We start from the raw sequence: 19,645 nt of genomic DNA, 5'->3' as shown, positions 1-19,645 counted from the left end.
GCCTGATGGTCTCGTAAGTATAAAAGCATAGCTTGCTTTCATTTAATTTTTTAAAATCATGAAAAGTAGCGTAATGGGATAATGTCTTACTGTGGTGTGTGAAGAATCCAATACTTTACCTTGTATCCAGTACAAATCACATTATTGTGGAAGCAGCTCATCTAACAGTATGAATTAGGCTGTTTGTGAAGGTTTGAATCCTAAGCAACCTGCCTACACATAGTTTGAAGTACAATACCAACATAGCTACTGTAATAGGTCAAAGCTGTGTGCTGGAAAACCTTGGTGGAGCATGGGTGGAATCGGCATTGTGGTGCTCATGTGAATTTCCTTTCTTTTTCGACTTCAGACCAATGCCTATTCTCACTTAAAACTTCGTTTTTTTGTTTTTAATGCACCATTTACTCCAACACACACATGCTCAAATGGACATCTTCAGCAGTCTAGTATAAATGATAATACATTTGGTTTCCTCATTGTTTCCGGGAATAGCTGCTTTGCCTTTATCTAGCTCTATACTTCTTACAGAATATGTGATACACACAAGCACAGGCTTTAGTAGCATCAATCTCAAATCCTCTGTAGGTTACAAGACAGAGAAAATCTCTCTCTCTCCCAGTATTTCTCTAAAGGAACTTGAATCATGGCCCTGAACAGCTCACGTTAATGTCTGAAGACACTGTACAAAATTGCCTTGTTTATGCCTGTAATGTAACCTGTCTGTTCCAGTGTCGCTTATTCTCAGCGGAACCGCCGACGGTGGCAGCCGAGTCTGGAGTGAATTTGCCGGGCGATTACCTGGGAAACATCAACAGTCATTAATTATGTAAAACTCTCCTCACAGTGGGAGCAGAGAGCAGCATACAACCGCAGAGCCGGCTCCTATTAGAGTCAATGTACTCTACAATAAGCCCCTGCTGATTATCAACCTCCAACAACCACCACCCCCTTTGAAACACACACACACACACACACACACACACACACACACACACACACACACACACACACACACACACACACACACACACACACAGGTTTTATTAAGTTTTGTTCAAATGTGCTAGTATGTTTAGCTGGGGATGAGAATGTGATGAGTCTCTGTGCTGTCTCCCTCTCCTAGCAGCCACATCATTCACTGCTCTCTACAGTTCCCCTTATTTTATTTATTTTATTTGTTCTGCAGTTGCCTGTTTTCCAGCAGCCTCGATAAGATGAGTGAAAGAGGAAAATCTGACAGGACAAATGATATGTCGTACTGGTGGGGAGGGGAAGGGACTGCTTCACTGCTGATAGTGGTGTCACAGCCAGCCCTGTTCACAGGAAGTAGTCTTGTTGTTTTGTTAACGTGATGAGTTACAACCTATCATCACCTTAAGCAGTCTTACTTATTGGAGACCTGTGTCCCCCAGGGGAGATTACTACTGACAGCTGATAGTGGAAATGGATGTCATTGTTTGGTCATTATTATTATTATTATTATTACAGACAGTTCTGGAACACACAATAGGTCTCAATTCAATGTCACCAATTTGTTTCGAGACGCTTGCCATCAGATGTTGGCTGTTCAGAGTCGCACTTTCCCTTGTTCTTACTGTTCATTGCAAACAGCGAGCTTTTGGTTTCCTCTCTGTCAGCTGTGCCTCTGAACCCCCATTCAGCACTCGTTCATCAGACGCTCTCCATTGAGAGAATGCAGGTTTGGCATGATGTTCCTCTACAGTGAAACAAAGGCAGGGCTGACACCTTTAATTTATTAGGCTATTATGCATTCTGCAATGATAATTGCTTCACTGGAAAGTCACCAGCCTTCTGAGAGGGAGAGACAGGAGAGGTGGCTGGAGAACGCTATCCATCATGGCAGAACACGCCCTCTCTCTCTGTCTCGGCCGTGCCGTCTCACCTTGACATGGCGTAGGCCAGGTGGAAAGATACATTGTTTTCATGTGTCTGAGGGAGAGATGCTGCTGTGCCAAGCATTTGCCACTGGTGGGTGCCGGGCTCCACTACTGGCCTCAAGCTGGTATAGCCTTCTCTGCGGTGGCATTGTTCACGGGGGCCATCCAGGAATGAGAGCAGTCCCTTTGCCTTGAAAATCATCCCTTACTATCTTCTCCACTTTCTCCTCACACACTCTTTTCATCCCCACTATAGTATTCTCCTTCAATGCTGAAATGTCCCTCTCTTAACTACATTTCATATGATATGCTCCTCCTTTCACCCCACTGTCTCTCCTTATCTCTTCATTCTCAGTGCATTCCCCTTACTCTCCTGTCATGTCACAGCGACTCCTCTTCTTCAGACACACGCTTTCCAACCATTAGGTCACTCAACACTTCAAACATTTTGAATCTCTTGTCTCAAAAAGAAATAAAGGCTCCTGTCTTTTGAACTACAAAGACTTTCAAAAAAGATTTGTTTTCCTTTCTTTGTCTGTCTCCCTCTGTGTCTGTCTTGACTTTGCGGTGACTTTGAGGTGTTAAGCAGAGGTTTGTGTTGGGTTTTGTCGTGTGGGTGGAGCTGCTGGCTGGCTCTGTTGTTCTGTTCCACTGTATGGTGATGGTGGTGGTGGTGGGGGGACCAAGCCTACTAAACACCTGCAGGATGGCAGAGCCGAGTGGGGCTTTGATCTGAGTTTAATGCCTCACAGTGTTCTGTCTCACACGGAGCTCACCGTGCCATGTCCATCAGGATTACTCTACTCTACCTTGATCTGCTGGAGATCTGCTCACGGCTCTGCCTGTGTCATTACCCTCTCTCTCTCTCTCTCTCTCTCTCTCTCTCTCTCTGTCTCTCTCTCTCTCTCTCTGTCTCTCTCTGCTTCTCTCTCTCTCTCTCTCTCTCTGTCTCTCTGTCTCTCTCAATGTCTCTCTCCATCTCTCTGTCTCTCTCTGTCTGTCTCTCTGTCTGTCTCTCTCTCTCTGTCTCTCTCTCTCTCTCTCTCTCTCTCTCTCTCTCTGTCTGTCTCGCTCTGTCTCTCTCTATGTCTTTCTCTGTCTATCTCTGTCTCTGTCTCTGTCACGTCCTGATCAGGGCGTGAGTTGGGGTGGGCATTCTATGTTTTTGTTCTATGTTTTGTATTTCTGTGTTTGGCCTGGTATGGTTCCCAATCAGAGACAGCTGTCTATCGTTGTCTCTGATTGAGAACCATACTTTGGTAGCCTGTTCCCACCTGTGTTTGTGGGTAGTTGTTTTCTGTTTTGTGTGTCTTCACCTTACAGAACTGTTTCGTTCACTCTCTCTCTTTATGTTGTTTTTATGATTATTGCAGTGTTCAGTTTATTTATTAAAATTAACATGGACACTTGCCACGCTGCGTTTTGGTCTGATCCTTCCTATTTCTCATCCGAGGAGGACAACGATCATTACAGTCTCTCTCTTTCTGTCTCTCTCTCTTTCTGTCTCTCTCTCTTTCTCTGTCTCTCTCTCTGTCTCTCTCTCTTTCAATTCAATTTCAAGGGGCTTTATTGGCATGGGAAACATGTGTTAACATTGCCAATGCAAGTGAGGTAGATAATATACAAAAGTGAAATAAACAATAAATAAATAAGTACAGAAGTTTCAAAAAAATAAAGACATTACAAATGTCATATTATATATATATATATATATATATATATATATATATATATATATATATATATATATATATATATCTTTCTCTGTCTCTCTCTCTTTGTCTGTCACTCTCTGTACTCTAGCTACTTCTAGAGGGCTCTCTTTAGATTCAGTTATTTTACAACAATCTGGTGTACAACCCCTGTTATTGAGGTATGGTCCACTGTTATAGATTAATAATATATCATTTATTGATTGGTGTGTTATTGATCGGTTAGATTGATTGATATTATTGATTTGCTTATAAATGATTGTTTGGAGTTGGTTTAGTATTGATTGGTGAGTGTTATTGATTGGTTTAGTATTGATTGGTTAGATTGCAATTATTGATTGTTTTGTTATTGATTGGTTAGATAGTTTTTTTATTGATTACTTTTACCCACTGATTGGCTCAAAGAGCACTGTGACAGAAGCACATCATGAAATGACCTTAGATGTTAGGATGAGGGCGTGGTTAGTCAGGTTTGGGAGTTGTGAGCTAGAGGAGGGTGGATCTGGGCAGCCTTGGTTCCTTGTGGATGGGAGTGTAACTGGGTGACTAGGAGCTGCTGATTGGTTCTGACGTGGAGGCGAGATGTATGTCAGGCACAGGAGGTTGGTGGCACCTTCATTGGGGAGAACAGGCTCATAGTAATGGCTAGAACGGAATACATGTAAAGGTATCAAACTCATCAAACACACGGCTTCCTCCTTTCATCGCCTGAAGAAGAGTGTGTGTGCGAGTGTGTTTTGCTTGTGTCCCTATCCTCCACCCACTCATCACTCACTCCACACCGGTTCATCCCTCTTTTCCCTCTCTCCTCCTCTTAACACTCAAGGAAAAACAAGCACTGATGACAGCATAGCAGCAGTAACTGTACTCCCCTATAGCTCCCACTGTCCCTCTCTGCACCCACAGAATGGTGTTTTTTCCACACCGCCCATAAGGATGCCATAAGGGTGTTGTCACTTGCTGCATGGTGGTGGAATTCCCAGTGTGTTGTTCTAATAGGCATTCAGGCTGACTGGGGCTGTGGTGACACACTGTCAGCTCCTGGGCTCTGTTGGGTCTCTGTGAGCAGCACAGAGGACCGACTCCCATGATTGTGCGCTGACCTTTGCATCATGTGCAGATGACAGGTAATTTAGAGGCCTCTGGGAATGTGCTACCATACATTCCCAGTCCCTTACACACACACACACACACACACACACACACACACACACACACACACACACACACACACACACACACACACACACACACACACACACACACACACCACCTCTCTCATCCACCAGCAGCGATAATCTTACTAACTCGCACGTCCATGCACACATACAAACACATTCGGACACACACACACACACACACCTAACACCCCCGGCACATCACACACTCTAATCACCTGCATCATCACACAACCTGTCCTCAAACACCCAAATCACAGGAGGTGGCATTCTGGTAAAAAAACAAGGATTTAGAGTGATAATTGCATAATCACCAGTTGTGATAATTGTAATTGATGTCTGCATAATTGCTAATTGCAGTCTTTATGGGAACCTCTTTCTCGCCCTCTCTGTCTCTGTCTGTAGCTCAGTGCCTGTCTGCCTTTCTCTTCCCTGCACTTCTTTATGTTAAACTCATCTTTCGCCATTATTTATTCTTCTCTTCTCACATGTTGACACACCATACACACACACACACACATATGCAAACAGACCCACAATTCGACCATGTGTTTCACTATAAGTATCCTCCTAGGCCTCGGTAAGCATTTCCCAGCAGTGCTGGAGACAGCAGCAGTAGCCTGCCCACACGGACTGGTCCTCTGTGAAGAGTTATGGTCCACTTCTAACAGGTTTCCTCTCTCTCTCTCTCTCTCTCTCTCTCTCGCTCTCGCTCGTTCTCTCTTTCTTTCTCTCTCTCGTTCTCTCTTTCTCTCTCTCTCTCTCTCTCGTTCTCTCTTTCTTTCTCTCTCTCGTTCTCTCTTTCTCTCTCTCCTCTCTCTCTCTCTCCCTCATACTCTCTCTCTCATTCTCTATCTCCTCTCTTTCTCTCTCTCTCTCTCTCATTCTCTCTCTCTCTCTTGTTCTCTCTCTCTCTCTCGTTCTCTTTCTCTCTCTCTCTCGTTCTCTCTTTCTCTCATTCTCTCTCTCGTTCTCTTTCTCTCTCTATTTCCCTACAATAAATTTCTGGGGGTTTACTCCTGCTGCTTGTAAAATGAATGTTCCCCACATCCCTCCCAGAGAAGCCATATTCGATCATTTTATGGCCAAACTGGCTAACATGGAACAGGTTTAGATACATTGTCCTACTACCACCATACCTTTGCTGAAACATACATTATTTATACCATACCTCTCCATAGTGTAATCTGTGTGGTACCAGGGGACAGAAGCTAATCCCATGTGTTTGGCTGAAGGTAGATTAGCATCAGGTCCAGAGGAAGACGAGTCACTCAGATCAGACCACATTATGCGTGACACCTCCGAGGTGCTTTGATGATGGCGGTGGCAGCGTGCATGAGGGGAGAGGGTTACGCATACCGAGTGTGCTGACGTGAGGAGGCATCCGGAGTGTGATTGATGTCTCCTCTAGCGGCTGCAGACAGGTTAATGGTGTGATTGTGGAGGTAATCTCCGTGTTCTCTCGTTAACGGGTGATGGAGGGCCAGGAGACCCCCGTGTCTGTGGGAAATGGAGTCTGTTGCGTTCACAGGTCGTGTGCGTTTTACATGTGCAGTTCAGGGTCTTATTTGATGTATTCTTCAGAAAGGTAGACAGGACAGGGACAGGGCGTCAGTCTGAAACAGATCCTGGTGAGTTCACACAACCTGCTATATATACACTGAACAAAAATATAAACACAACATGTAAAGTGTTGGTCCTATGTTTCACGAGCTAAAATAAAAGATCCCATACATTTTTCATACGCACAAAAATACGTATTTTGTGCATAAATTTGTTTACATCCCTGTTAGTGAGAATTTCTGCCTTGCCAACATAATCCATCCACTTGATAGCTGTGGCATATCAAGAAGCTGATGAGCGAGAGAGAGAGAGATGGCTGGTAGCTGCAGACTGTTGCATCTATATCGATTGGGCTCCAGCCTTTCCATTTTCCATGAACTCCGGCTCGCAGTTCCGAGTGGGAGGGATTTGCTTGATCTTTATGATATTTCTTTAAACATGATGCTGTCGTTATGCCTCTTCGGGGAGGACACAAGACAATTCCAGTCATTCAAGGGCTCTCCGTCTCTCTCTCTCTCTCTCTCTTTCCCACAGTTGTTACTTATAACCATCTCTAAACAGTGTTTTCAGACCTTGGTCCCAATAACATTGTCGAACTGATCTCAGACCAATAAAGAAGGTCTCAGACGATAACATGCACTGGGTTCCTTCAATAGAAGTCATTATGTTTGATCAGATAAAAACTGTAATCAACAGTGATAGGAATTCTATAGAGAATAGATGAAAATAATTAGAATTGAGTTTCCTCTTGGATTGGAGGGACATTTGTAGTGGACATGGCCTATCTGACACAGGAAGTTGCTGACACCTTATTGGGAGAACGGACTCGTGGCTGGAGCGGTTTCCATGTTTTATTTATTTTTTAAACTAAATTATATTGAACTTTTTATTTACCATTTTTTACAACCCCTTTGGCACTATTTTCAGAACCTTGTGGTCATTTTTCAAAACTCTAGACACAAAACTCAGAACGGTCATCACTTGTAACACAGGCTGGCCAATGTTCAAAACATTGCATTGTGCATTCATATCTTTAAAGAAACCTTGCACTTGCAGAATCATTGGTTCAAATAACTCATTTATCACGAAATACCATAGGAACATTCATTTAGATCTCCCACACACAAGATACCGATAGTTTCACTGTGTAGTTGTTCATTCAATCATTAAATGTTGTAGTACAAAATATGTGATACATGTTTCATTATGGTACTACACGTAAATACATCACTGTAAAAGGACTAGTAAAGAGAGTACTACAGACATCGTGGAATCATTGAACAAAATCTGAAATGTATTGACCGGTTTTAGGAAAGGAGAGTACGGGGTAGAGTACAGGGTGGTAAATTGTGGATGGGCCTGAAACCATGCTTGCATCATTTGAGAATGGTGGAACCTGACATTATCCCACACAATGACATAGGTCACGCCATCAGCTCTACAGACCTGATTTAGCTCATCAATGAAGGTTACATTTGAACAGCGAATCATGTGGCTGCCTGCAACTCAACATATAGAGTTTAATAGAGTAGAGAGCTTTAGTTGTTGTTCGACCTAACATTAGAACGGGTAAGATGAGTAATCTAAGCAACTTTGACTGTGGTATGATTGATGATGCTACACATGGTGATTCCAGCATCTCAGAAACAGCTGCTCCATAGATAATGTAGTCCAAATGGTTCCTTTTTCACTGTAATTGGTGTCAATGGATCTCATTATCCTAAAACTTTCATGATCTAAACATGGAATATTGTTTGTCAGTTTCCATAAAACTCTGCATTAAGAGTAACGCAACAGTTACTTATCATTTGAACAGTTGTATCAATTGATAGTTTGATCATTGTAATGAAATGAATAGACAGTCATCTCAGATGTCATGTGTGAATTGCATTTTGAAATGGTAATACTTTGATGTTAAGTTGTGTCATTTTGAACAGGTGATTTTAGTTCAATGAACAAATGATCTTAGCTTTATGTGTATTGTATCCAAGCAATTGGAAAAAGTGTTAGAGTTTTGAAAAATGTGCATTTTGATCAATGGTTGTGAGTTTTGTGTCTAGAGTTTTGAAAAATGACATCAAGGTTCCGAAATGACAGCCAAACTGTAACTAGGCAAGTCGGTTAAGAACAAATTCTTATTTACAATGACGGCCTACCCCGACCACCCCCGGATTGCTCTGGGCCAATTGTGAGCTGCCTTATGGGACTCCCAATCACGGCCGGATGTGATACAGCCTGGTTTCGAACAAGGGACTGTTGTGACGCCCCTTGCATGGAGATGCAGTGCCTTAGACCGCGGTGTATGATGCCATTCCATTTACTCCGTTCCAGACATTATTATGAGCCGTCCTCCCCTCAGCAGCCTCCTGTGCTATCGGATGTAGTATTTCAGAGAGTTGCTAAGCTAAGACTTTCCGACATTGACTTGTTCTGACTTACAGTAGATAACAGGGCTGCTGGTGTAATGTAGCTATGAGGACCGTAACCCACATACCCACCAGGGCAGGTGCCCTCTCCATGGGGCCAGGTGGTGACTAATTCCCTTCTTTGTCCATCCAAATGAATTGTTAATTGGTTTGCATCACCCGTGGAGTGGAGAATAGCAGGAGAGGCTGTGCGCCTGTGTGATGTAGGCCACAGACACTGACCTGCCTCATAGAGCACACCACAACTGCGTTGAACAGGCCAAATGTCACCTCAATACACACCGCAACGTTGGGGTTTAAGAGGCCAAATATCAGCTTGTAGTATTAGCTCGGCACCTTGTTCACATAATTCAGCACACAAACCCCCGTCAGAGCAACATGTTGGTGATGTACCGTCCTTCTGATTACCTTCTGGATTACCTTCAACTTTGTTTCTGTCTGTCTCGTTAGCACACTTACTCTATATGCTGCTTATTGACTTCATATGTCAGATCAGTGTAGAATGCATGTAAATGCAGATGTTCGGTGTGTATGTGTCGCTAAATGCCCGAGTGTCACCCTGACGGCTGTGTCCTGTCGTCTCCAGGTGGTCGCTCTGAACAAGCGCAGTAAGGAGGCAGAGTCGGCATTCCTGGGAATCTACAAGCAGCTTATCGAAGCCCCTGGTGAGTCTCCCACCTGTAACTGAGCCACACACATCACAACAGCACAGTCACAGACACAGACAACACACAACATTGCTCATGTAACAAACCTCCCACACGAGATCACTCTCCCCAGCCAGGTCAACTACACACCAAGCCAAAGTCAACTTCCTTAGGCCAACGTTATACATGAGACAAGCTAAAAATACAAAGTGACTGTTTTCTTGCCATAGATATATGAATATCCACAGGACACCCTGTAGTTCTTATCTATGTTTTAGAGTCTGTGCTCTGTGTGGGGCCACTTCAAAACCGAGCGCTGGTCCTTGAGCGTTGCATTGCTGAGGAGAGACGATCCTTGTGGGGATGGGCTGTTGATTGCAGAGGGCCAATTAAAAGAACAACTGTAGCTTGTCTTAGTCTGGAGTGTAGGCCTGATGAGGCCAGCAGGGAAAGAGAGGGGGAGGGGGAGAGATTGTTTATTCTGTTGTTGTTTGTTGCCAGGGCACACTATACAGCATTGCTCTTTGTTGCAGGAGACAAGAGCAAAATGCACTCCAATCTCCGGATACATCAGAGGAACACTCATTGCAAGAGTAGAGAACGCGGTTTACAGATTCAATGAATACAAGATAAAAGTGGGTGTCAGAGAAAATAGCGATGCAGCGACTGACTTTTAAAGGTCTCCATTTTGCCTTGAAGTCTCCTGCTTGATATTTCACCACACACTTTGAATGGAGTTATTTTCTTGATAAGAAATGGATGTCTTTGAAGATGTGTTCAGTTTGATTTCCTGACCTATACCTGCACGTATCAAGGGCTTAATAGAGGACACAGGAGGGTTTTAGGGGCTATATTTTGTCATGACAAATGTTCTATCAAGAGCAGACTGAACCAACAGTGATAATGTAAGGAATGAGGACTTCATCTCTTTAATTGCACAGGGCACTGACAAGAAAGAGTACTCATAAACCATGTTCAACTGTATCGGAACCCTTGTAGCTAGGATTGGGTTTGAAGATTTAAAAAATAGGAATTTAACGTTTACTTCTGCTCTCATACACAAGTGCATACACATACACACCCACACGCCGGGGGGGGGGGGGGGGGGGGGGGGGGTTGAGCCTTGTCGTCATGTCACAAAGCTAAAGGAGTGGCCCTGGTTACATCAGAGGGCCTTGGATTAGCATATTCAGAACACCCATCTTCCTCTGACCTTACCTGGACCTGCACTAGCATTAGCATCCGGGTGACTCTCCCTCACCAGAGTCTCTAGTCTTAGCTCTCACACTCTGTGTATGGATGACTTTTCCTGGGCTTTACTACTACAGAAGGAGTTATTATTTCATCCCAACACAGTAAAACCAAAAAAAACGCAGCCAGCTGAGCTGCTGATTTATTAGTTGCCGTCTAATCCTTTAATGCCATACCAATCATTTCCATTAACAGCTAATTGCTAAAAGTCTCCAAATCTATTCACTATTATCTTTCTGATATTATTTACCTCCTATCTGATGCCAAACAGGAGTCACAAAATGAAGAGTAGGGTATTTTGTGTGTCATTGTGCATCTCACTGGCCTGTCCAAGGTCACCCCCTGTTCCCAGAGTGGACCGCTCCAGGTACACCAGAGGACAGTCAGTTGGCTGTGATCCCTCACTTTATTAGTCTCCTCCCCTATGAACACATCACTGTGCTGCTTTCCCACCAGTCTCCAAACAAACCATCCAGCTCATGTATTTTTTATGTTTTGACAGACGCAATTATTCTTAACACACCGTGCTCGTTAATCTTAATGCCGTTATTACTATTCATTGGCAGACATTTTTTTTCTCCCTCTTATTTAATTTGAAAGGATCCCTCCATCCTGGCTGTCTGCTGACACTCACAGGCCGTTGGTCCAATCAGAGCGGCCCGACAACAGAGTTAATGAATGCAAGAGGAGAGCCAGGGAGGGGGAGGGGACAATGTGACCTGTTGTATCCAGTTAACAGCAACGTTTGGTGTCAGGTATCAGTTATCCACAATAACAAATCAGTTATTGGAATAGGTGCCAATGATGATGTCAGTTGCATAATGTTGGACACGCATGACACATGTTATGATGCTGCTTTCATATTCTCAGTTCATATGAATGTTATAGACAGAGGGTATGCATCGCTGACACAACCCAGGGCTACCCTGAACATGCTCTCAATAGAGAAGGTTTTAATCACGTCCCAATTTGTTAAAGCAAATGTGTATCTCTCACATCAGTGTGTTTACGAGGAGGAGAATGTTAGTGTAAGGGGAGAGAGGAGAATACATGGCTGGAAATGGTGTGCGTGTGCGTGTGCGTGTGTGAGTGAGATTTGGGTTTTGTTTTTACTGTAAAGTCAGCAAGTGTATCAAGCTCCAGCTGCTGAACAAGATAGCTATTATTATAGTGGTGGTGTGTCTGGACTTAGAGTGGCACTGTTTCCTATGACAAAGGATTACATGTAGTATGACAATGGCAACCTTTACCGGTGATGGATTCTGGGTTCTGAATAGTGTTAATTATCAGGAATCCTATTGAAATATTGAGTGCTATGGTCTAGAGGGACAACACCAGAAGTTAATGGTTATCTGTAGGAGGAATATATATGGTGGAGGCAATTAAGCTTGGAATGTACTGAGTGCAGGGAGACGATCATATGTTGGCAGGCACTAATAAAGATGGGGAGCTGTGGATTAGTGAGGAAGGGGGTCGAGGTCAGGTCAGGTCACATTAAGGGAGAAGGAACAGTTTATTGCCTGTATCACTTAACTTCCTGCCTATTTGGGCTATATATATATATTACCACTGGTGTGACTATTTATTTGGTCTTATGCAGCTGCATTGATCCAATGGGTGAATAAACTTGGTTTAAGCTTGACTAATTATCCGTGAGTTTTAATAGGTTCATTTAGAACACCGGTGTCATGAACAGTCAGTCGTACAAGGCATGCTCTTTAAAGCAACTCCAATGCGTCCTCTGCATTTTATGGGGAACAGTTGAAATAAGTGCTCTGAGCAATGAGAACACTTTGAAAATGTAATACTTCTAAAAAATGTCATTATTGGGTCCCCAAGCCAAAATGTCACACACCACAATCATAATGTGCGTTTCCATGCATTTAAGACATACAGTTGAAGTCGGAAGTTTACATACACTTAGGTTGGAGTCATTAAAACTTGTTTTTCAACCACTCAACAAATTTCTTGTTAACAAACTATAGTTTTAGCAAGTGTGCTAGGACATCTACTTTGTGCATGACACAAGTACTTTTTTCAACAATTGTTTACAGACAGATTATTTCACTTACAATTCACTGTATCACAATTCCAGTGGGTCAGAAGTTTACATACACTAAGTTGACTGTGCCTTTAAATAGCTTGGAAAATTCTAGAAAATGATGTCATGGCCTACCTTCAAACTCAGTGCCTATTTGCTTGACATCATGGGAAAATCAAAATAAATCAGCCAAGACCTCAGAAAAAACATTGTAGACCTCCACAAGTCTGGTTCATCCTTGGGAGCAATTTTCAAATGCCTGAAGGTACCACATTCATCTGTACAAACAATAGTACGCAGGTATAAACACCATGGGACCCCCCACCATCATACCGCTCAGGAAGGAGACGTGTTTTGTCTCCTAGAGATGAACGTACTTTGGTGAGAAAAGTGCAAATCAATCACAGAACAACAGCAAAGGACCTTGTGAAGATGCTGGAGGAAACGGGTACAAAGTATCTATATCCACAGTAAAACGAGTCCTATATCGACATAACCTGAAAGGCCGCTCAGCAAGGAAGAAGCCACTGCTCCAAAACCACCATAAAAAAGCCAGACTATGGTTTGCAACTGCAGATGGGGACAAATATCGTACTTTTAGGAGAAATGTCCTCTGGTCTGATGAAACAAAAATAGAACTGTTTGGTCATAATGACCATCGTTATGTTTGGAGGAAATGGGGGGAGGCTTGCAAGCCGAAGAACACTATCCCAACCGTGAAGCACGGGGGTGGCAGCATCATGTTGTGGGGGTTCTTTGCTGAAAGAGGGACTGGTGCACTTCACAAAATAGATTTTATCATGAGGCAGGACAATTATGTGGATATATTGAAGAAACATCTCAAGACATCAGTCAGGAAGTTAAAGCTTGGTCCCAAATGGGTCTTCCAAATGGACAATGACCCCAAGCATACTTCCAAAGTTGTGGCTAAATGGCTTAAGGACAACAAAGTCAAGGTATTGGAGTGGCCATCACAAAGCCCTGACCTCAATCCTATAGAAAATGTTTGGGCAGAACTGAAAAAGCGTGTGCAAGCAAGGAGGCCTACAAACCTGACTCAGTTACACCAGCTCTGTCTGGAGGAATGGGCAAAAATTCACCTAACTTATTGTGGGAAGCTTGTGGAAGGCTAAACGAAACGTTTTACCCAAGTTAAACAATTTAAAGGCAATGCTACCAAATACTAATTGATTGTATGTACATTTCTGACCCACTGGGAATGTGATGAAAGAAATAAAAGCTGAAATAAATCATTCTCTCCACTATTATTCTGACATTTCACATTCTTAAAATCAAGTGGTGATCCTAACTGACCTAAGACAGGGCATTTTTACTCGGATTAAATGTCAGGAATTGAGAAAAACTGAGTTTAAATGTGTTTGGCTAAGGTGTTTGTAAACTTCCAACTTCAACTGTACATTCCTATGCTCCATTGAAATTGGCGACAAAATATTAGGTCCCCCCCAAAAATACTTATTTGTTTAGATTTTCACCTCTATACTTTTTTGATCAGTGTAAATATACTACTTCCTCTTCACAGGATGTGAAAAACAGCGACAGTTTCCATGACTGAGTTGGCTCTCCTGAGTAGCACCTCTCTCCTCATCTCTCTCCCTCCTGTGTGAGCATCTCTGACTCTGCGGTTACGTTTGAACCTTGGTGTTTGTAGCTGTCGCTTTGAGAGGAGGAGCGGGGCCCTGTCGCCAGGAGCGTAGCCCTGAGATTGGCGCTCCAGGTGTTTGCTCTGCCCCCTCCCCTCTCTTTACTCACACACCTCCCTCGGGATCACCTCATCCCTCTCTCTCTCGCTCTCCCTCCGTCTCTCCTGAAGAACACAGTACCTTTCATCTGAGCAGGGAGCTCACTTACTGTGTGTGTGTGTGTTTGTGTGTTGTATGTTTGTTGGGCCCTTGGCAGGGCTGAGGTCTGCAGTAGTTGAAACGTTGGGGCAACAGTGCTAGCTAGTGGTGACCAAATACTACTGCATGGTACGGGTTCCAGGACCAGGAACAACTCCACACAATTCCATCATGGCTTTATGACTTCATTGCACAATGAATATTAATGTATTGAAGTCTCCTTGGCCTGCGAGATTGTCAGTGCAGTGCATATTGAAGTCTCATTGGCCTGCGAGATTGTAAGTGCAGTGCATATTGAAGTCAGTTTGTAATTTCCTTTGGCTCCAAGGTTGTAAGAATAGAGCATTAATGACCTTTGTGATTTGACCTTAGTCTATTCAAAGAGTTATGGTCCCCTTATAGCTCCCTGTATACACTGAGTGGATAAAACCTTAGGAACACCTTCATAGTATTGAGTTGCACCCCTTTTGCCCTCAGAACAGCCTAAATTTGTCGGGGCAGGGACTCTACAAGGTGTCGGAAGCGTTCCACAGGGATGCTGGCCCATGTTGACTCCAATGTCCTTTGGGTGGTGGACCATTCTTCACACACACGGGAAACTGTTGAGAGTGAAAAACCCAGCAGCTTTGCAGTTCTTGACACAAACTGGTGCTCCTGGCACCTACTACCATACCCCGTTAAAAGGTACCTAAATGTTTTGTCTTGCCTATTCACCCTCTGAATAGCACACAGACACAATCCATGTCTCAATTGTCTCAAGGATTAAAAATACTTCTTTAAACTGTCTCCTCCCCTTCATCTACACTGATTGAAGTGGATTTAATCAGTTAATCAGATTTAAGTGACATCAACAAGGGATCATAGCTTTCACCTAGATTCACCTGGTCAGTCTGCCATGGAAAGAGCATAATGTTCATAATGTTTTGTCACCTCAGTGTACATTGGCAGACGCTGGAGAGAGAGGCTTATTGAGGCCTGTAAGGCATTATTTTTTTAAATAATAAGTGTGATGCTGAGCACATTCCATCAGAAGATGAGAGGGAACTTGGAGAGCTGTGTGTCTACGCTCTGTTTGTGGCAGTATCAAAAATGAAAGGGTATAAAAAAGTTGATGGAAAATGAAAGCTCTTTTGGGCAGGACGAGATTCTGCACAAGTGATTAATAAGAGCAGTAATAAACAAAGGCCCAGGAGATGTTTGAGGTGCTTAATAATGCATTATGTTCATAAAAGAGCTGGGCCTCTCCAATGGATCCCCGTGGAGCAGAGACCCCAGAGGGACCGGCAGAGTGTGTGCTCAGAACAGAGAGGAAGTGTGTGTGCGTCGGCATGTGAGTGTATATATATATATAAAGGGTACGGGTAAAACTCAAGCTATGAAGTGTACAGGAGATGAATAGTTTCAGTTGTGTTTTTTCTGGGGGGTTTTTGTGATTTTTCACCGAGCAGTTATTTTGTTATTGTAACAACAACAAAAAGAGCAACACAACAAGAAGACCAACCCTATCAATTAAAGTTAAAGAGTGGCTGAATTATATTGTACCCTGATATTCCTGTTTATGTATATTTCTATGACCTTCTTTTTACAGTTGTAGAGATGTCCTTCAGTCTGCCAGACAAAGGCATGTGTGGAACACAGACAAAAGAACAGGTTAAAAAGTTAGTCTTTCAGATTGTCTGTCAGCACACACTTCTTTCACCATTTCTCTCTCTCTCTCTCTCTCTCTCTCTCTCTCGCACTCTCTCTCTCTCTCTCTCTGTCTCTCTCTCTCTCTCTCTCTCTCTTCTCTCTCTCTCTCTCTCTTCTGTCTCTCTCTCTCTCTCTCTCTCTCTCTCTCTCTCTCTCTCTCTCTCTCTCTCTCTCTCTCTCTCTCTCTCTCGTCCCTCTCTCTCTCTCTGTCTCTCTCTCTCTCTCTCTCTCTCTCTGTCTCTCTCTCTGTCTCTCTCTCTCTGTCTCTCTCTCTCTCTCTCTGTCTCTCTCTCTCTCTCTCTCTCTCTCTCTGTCTCTCTCTGTCTCTCTCTCTCTGTCTCTCTCTGTCTCTCTCTCTGTCTCTCTCTGTCTCTCTCTCTCTCTGCTCTCTCTCTCTCTCTGTCTCTCTCTCTCTCTCTCTCTCTCTCTGTCTCTCTCTCTGTATCTCTCTCTCTCTCTCTGTCTCTCTCTCTCTCTCTCTCTCTCTGTCTCTGTCTCTCTCTCTCTCTCTCTCTCTCTCTCTCTCTCTCTCTGTATCTCTCTCTCTCTCTCTCTGTCTCTCTCTGTCTCTCTCTCTCGTCTCTCTCTCTGTCTCTCTCTCTCTCTCTCTCTCTCTCTCTGTCTCTCTCTGTCTCTCTCTCTCTCTGTCTCTCTCTGTCTCTCTCTCTCTCTCTGTCTCTCTCTGTCTCTCTCTCTGTCTCTGTCTCTCTCTCTGTCTCTCTCTCTCTCTCTCTCTCTGTCTCTCTCTCTCTCTCTCTCTGTCTCTCTCTGTCTCTCTGTCTCTCTCTGTCTCTCTCTCTCTCTCTCTGTCTCTCTCTCTCTCTCTCTCTCTCTCTCTTTGTTCTGTGCTCTGAATATTGTATTCGTGAAAAGACACAGAAACGGACCGTTTTTACTGTCCGTTAAGATTTTGTTGAAAATGATTTCATCGTAGCTTCAAAAATCTTTATAATTTAGGTTGAAACAAGGATAAACATTAAAGAATTGTACCTTGTGAGCGCGAGTGACTATGTAATTGTTAAAACAATAGATTACTTTGTTAAAGACTATTAGACTTCAGTCAATGGAAGTGTTCCCACACGGCCACATTGGTTTGAGACTCCCGGTTTGAGACTCCCAGATTGAGACTCCCGGTTTGAGACTCCCGGTTTGAGACTCCTGTACTCTGTAGGTAGAGTATTGGTTGTTTACTTTTGGTTTAATTAAGAAAAGATACAACTTTTTTCAAAAGTAGCCATTTTGATGGTGCACTTTGTCTTTGAAGGTTGGACTAAGGACTAACTGTTCAGTCAACCTAGTTTCGGGCCATGACAATACACTACTCATGTACAGTGTTACGGTTTGTTGCAGCAGCAGGAAATGGCGTTTTTGGAACTTGAAGACCACAAAGAGAAAAACAACACAAAACAAGACTGTTTTGTATGAAAAGAAAAAACCCTCGAAGCACAGCCTTGTAAATTAATTTGTTCATGTTGTATGATGGGAACACAGCTGGCCTCATTAACATGCGCACAACAAATAATTATAGCATTTTTTTTTCTCTCCAGCCAGCCAGTGCTTGGCTAATGGGCTTGCTGGGTTAATTATGTCAGAGCGTAATTACACAGAGCCCAGGGAGACGTAATGGTGCACCCCGCTGAGCCCACACCGCCTAATGACAGTGTATCGCTGACATGGCAAAGACGGACCGTCCCAACACACCTGCTTGTCTTGGCTCACACCACCCTCGTCCACTCCCACCCACCACCACTGCCCACCCAGACACATCCTTGACCTGTCTGTCCCTCTGTCCCGGCCACAGTCCAGACAGTATTTATGTGGACAGTTCACACAGTGGGCCCTGGCCTAACCTAGTCTATATCCAACTCCATAGGAACAACCATAGGAGCTGGCTATCAAACATGAACATATCTATTGTGACCATGCTAGCCATGGCCTGTTTATCCTGGGCTGTCAAGAAGCAGCACCCAGAGAGCTGCCCCCTGCTATGGGATGAGCAATAGCAGCGTAATACCTGACCAGCGGCCACTAGGAACCAGCCATGGAAGCTCATTATCTCATCTGTAACACTGATGCAAACTCAATGGAGATGATGAGACCACACACACATAGACTCTATGATAGCCCTACCCTGGCTTACTAGTGTAGTGACTTTGCTAACACCACACAATACCACCAAATCAGGTGGAACTGTGTTGAAGTACAAATTAACAACTGTGCTGAAGTACAAGTGATCCCAGGATCCTCAATGCCAGCTCGTCTTTGCTGGTATACTGAGAGGACAGGCGTGTGTCCCTGGAATGACCTCTGAACATTCTCCTCCTCATAACATTCTGTTCATCCCCACCTTTGCCCAGCCACTGTGATTCACGTGTGAATGGACCATATTTGACTGGAGAATATGATGTATTAATGTGCAGTGATTTATGACCCTCAATGAGGTGCTGTTGTGCTATCTGTTATAATGACTACAGGGCAGACGTCCAATCAGCAATAATTAAGATACGGAGTGAATTTAAAAAACGTGCTGTTTATTTGCAGAGATAGTGATATGACCCACTCACAGTAGATAATGATGGTGGTGTGTGTGTGTGTGTGGGGGGGGGTTCTAGGTATATTGGCAGTATGGTGTAAAATTAAATTCAAGTATTCAATCTTCCTTTTATGGGAAGGATTTACTGTTAAAGAAATGCTCTTAAAGGAATATCCAGCACAGCTTATTAGCAACATCAATTAGCAGTCCTGTTCTCTTCCGTTATCAGCAGTCTTCTTTGACACTTCCCCCAACTGTAGCCCGTCTTGTAGAGCTACACCCTGGTCCCTCTGAGAGTACCCCTGCTGCTCTCCTCTTTGACTGGGTTCATTTTGTATACCGGGCTACCATATATCCCTTCACTTTTTTTTGCCTAGCCACTGATTGATAATCCCTGCTTGTCCAAGTGTGAGAGATCCCTTACTGTAATCTCTGCACTTTGATCATGGAAAGTTAAAAGGATATATGGAAAAGAGGCTGATAAAGGGATTTCTGTGACAGTGCGTCCATGTGAAAAGCACTGTTTTAAGTCGTTCTGTTTGTCTAAGAAGAGCTCTGCTCTTAAGTGTGATGTCCCATGTGACTGATGCAATATCTCCAGTGTGGGTGTAACAGTGAACACAGACACACAGGAGGCTCAGTTGACTGTAAACGGTCCTGGGGAAGAAATGGTTCAATCAATTATCTTTGTCCGAGTGTTTCTGATGAAACTTCAGATATGTCAAATGGTTATGGAAGTCTTTTCACAAATTGCTCATTTTTGACAGTTGTGTTTCTGTGGCCTGTTTCGACTTGGCTGTCTAGTCTCAGTGGTGTCTGTTGAAGTGTAAACGTCTGTGGTTAGGCTC

At 43.6% G+C, this 19,645-nt stretch overlaps 1 protein-coding gene across 5 annotated transcripts in view; it reads left to right on the top strand.

Annotated features, from left to right (window-relative positions):
* LOC109895789 (homeobox protein cut-like 2) overlaps positions 1 to 19,645 on the top strand; it is a 63,493-nt gene that overhangs the window by 22,194 nt on the left and 21,654 nt on the right. For all 5 annotated transcript variants that reach the window (XM_031830208.1, XM_031830207.1, XM_020489775.2 and 2 more), the window contains exon 3: positions 9,364 to 9,442. In XM_031830208.1, the coding sequence (XP_031686068.1) occupies positions 9,364 to 9,442 (79 nt within the window). The remainder of the gene's footprint in view (positions 1 to 9,363; positions 9,443 to 19,645) is intronic.

The sequence above is a fragment of the Oncorhynchus kisutch genome, linkage group LG8 (genome assembly GCF_002021735.2).
Source record: "Oncorhynchus kisutch isolate 150728-3 linkage group LG8, Okis_V2, whole genome shotgun sequence".
NCBI lineage: Eukaryota > Metazoa > Chordata > Actinopteri > Salmoniformes > Salmonidae > Oncorhynchus > Oncorhynchus kisutch.
This window is presented reverse-complemented; position numbering and strand designations above follow the sequence as displayed.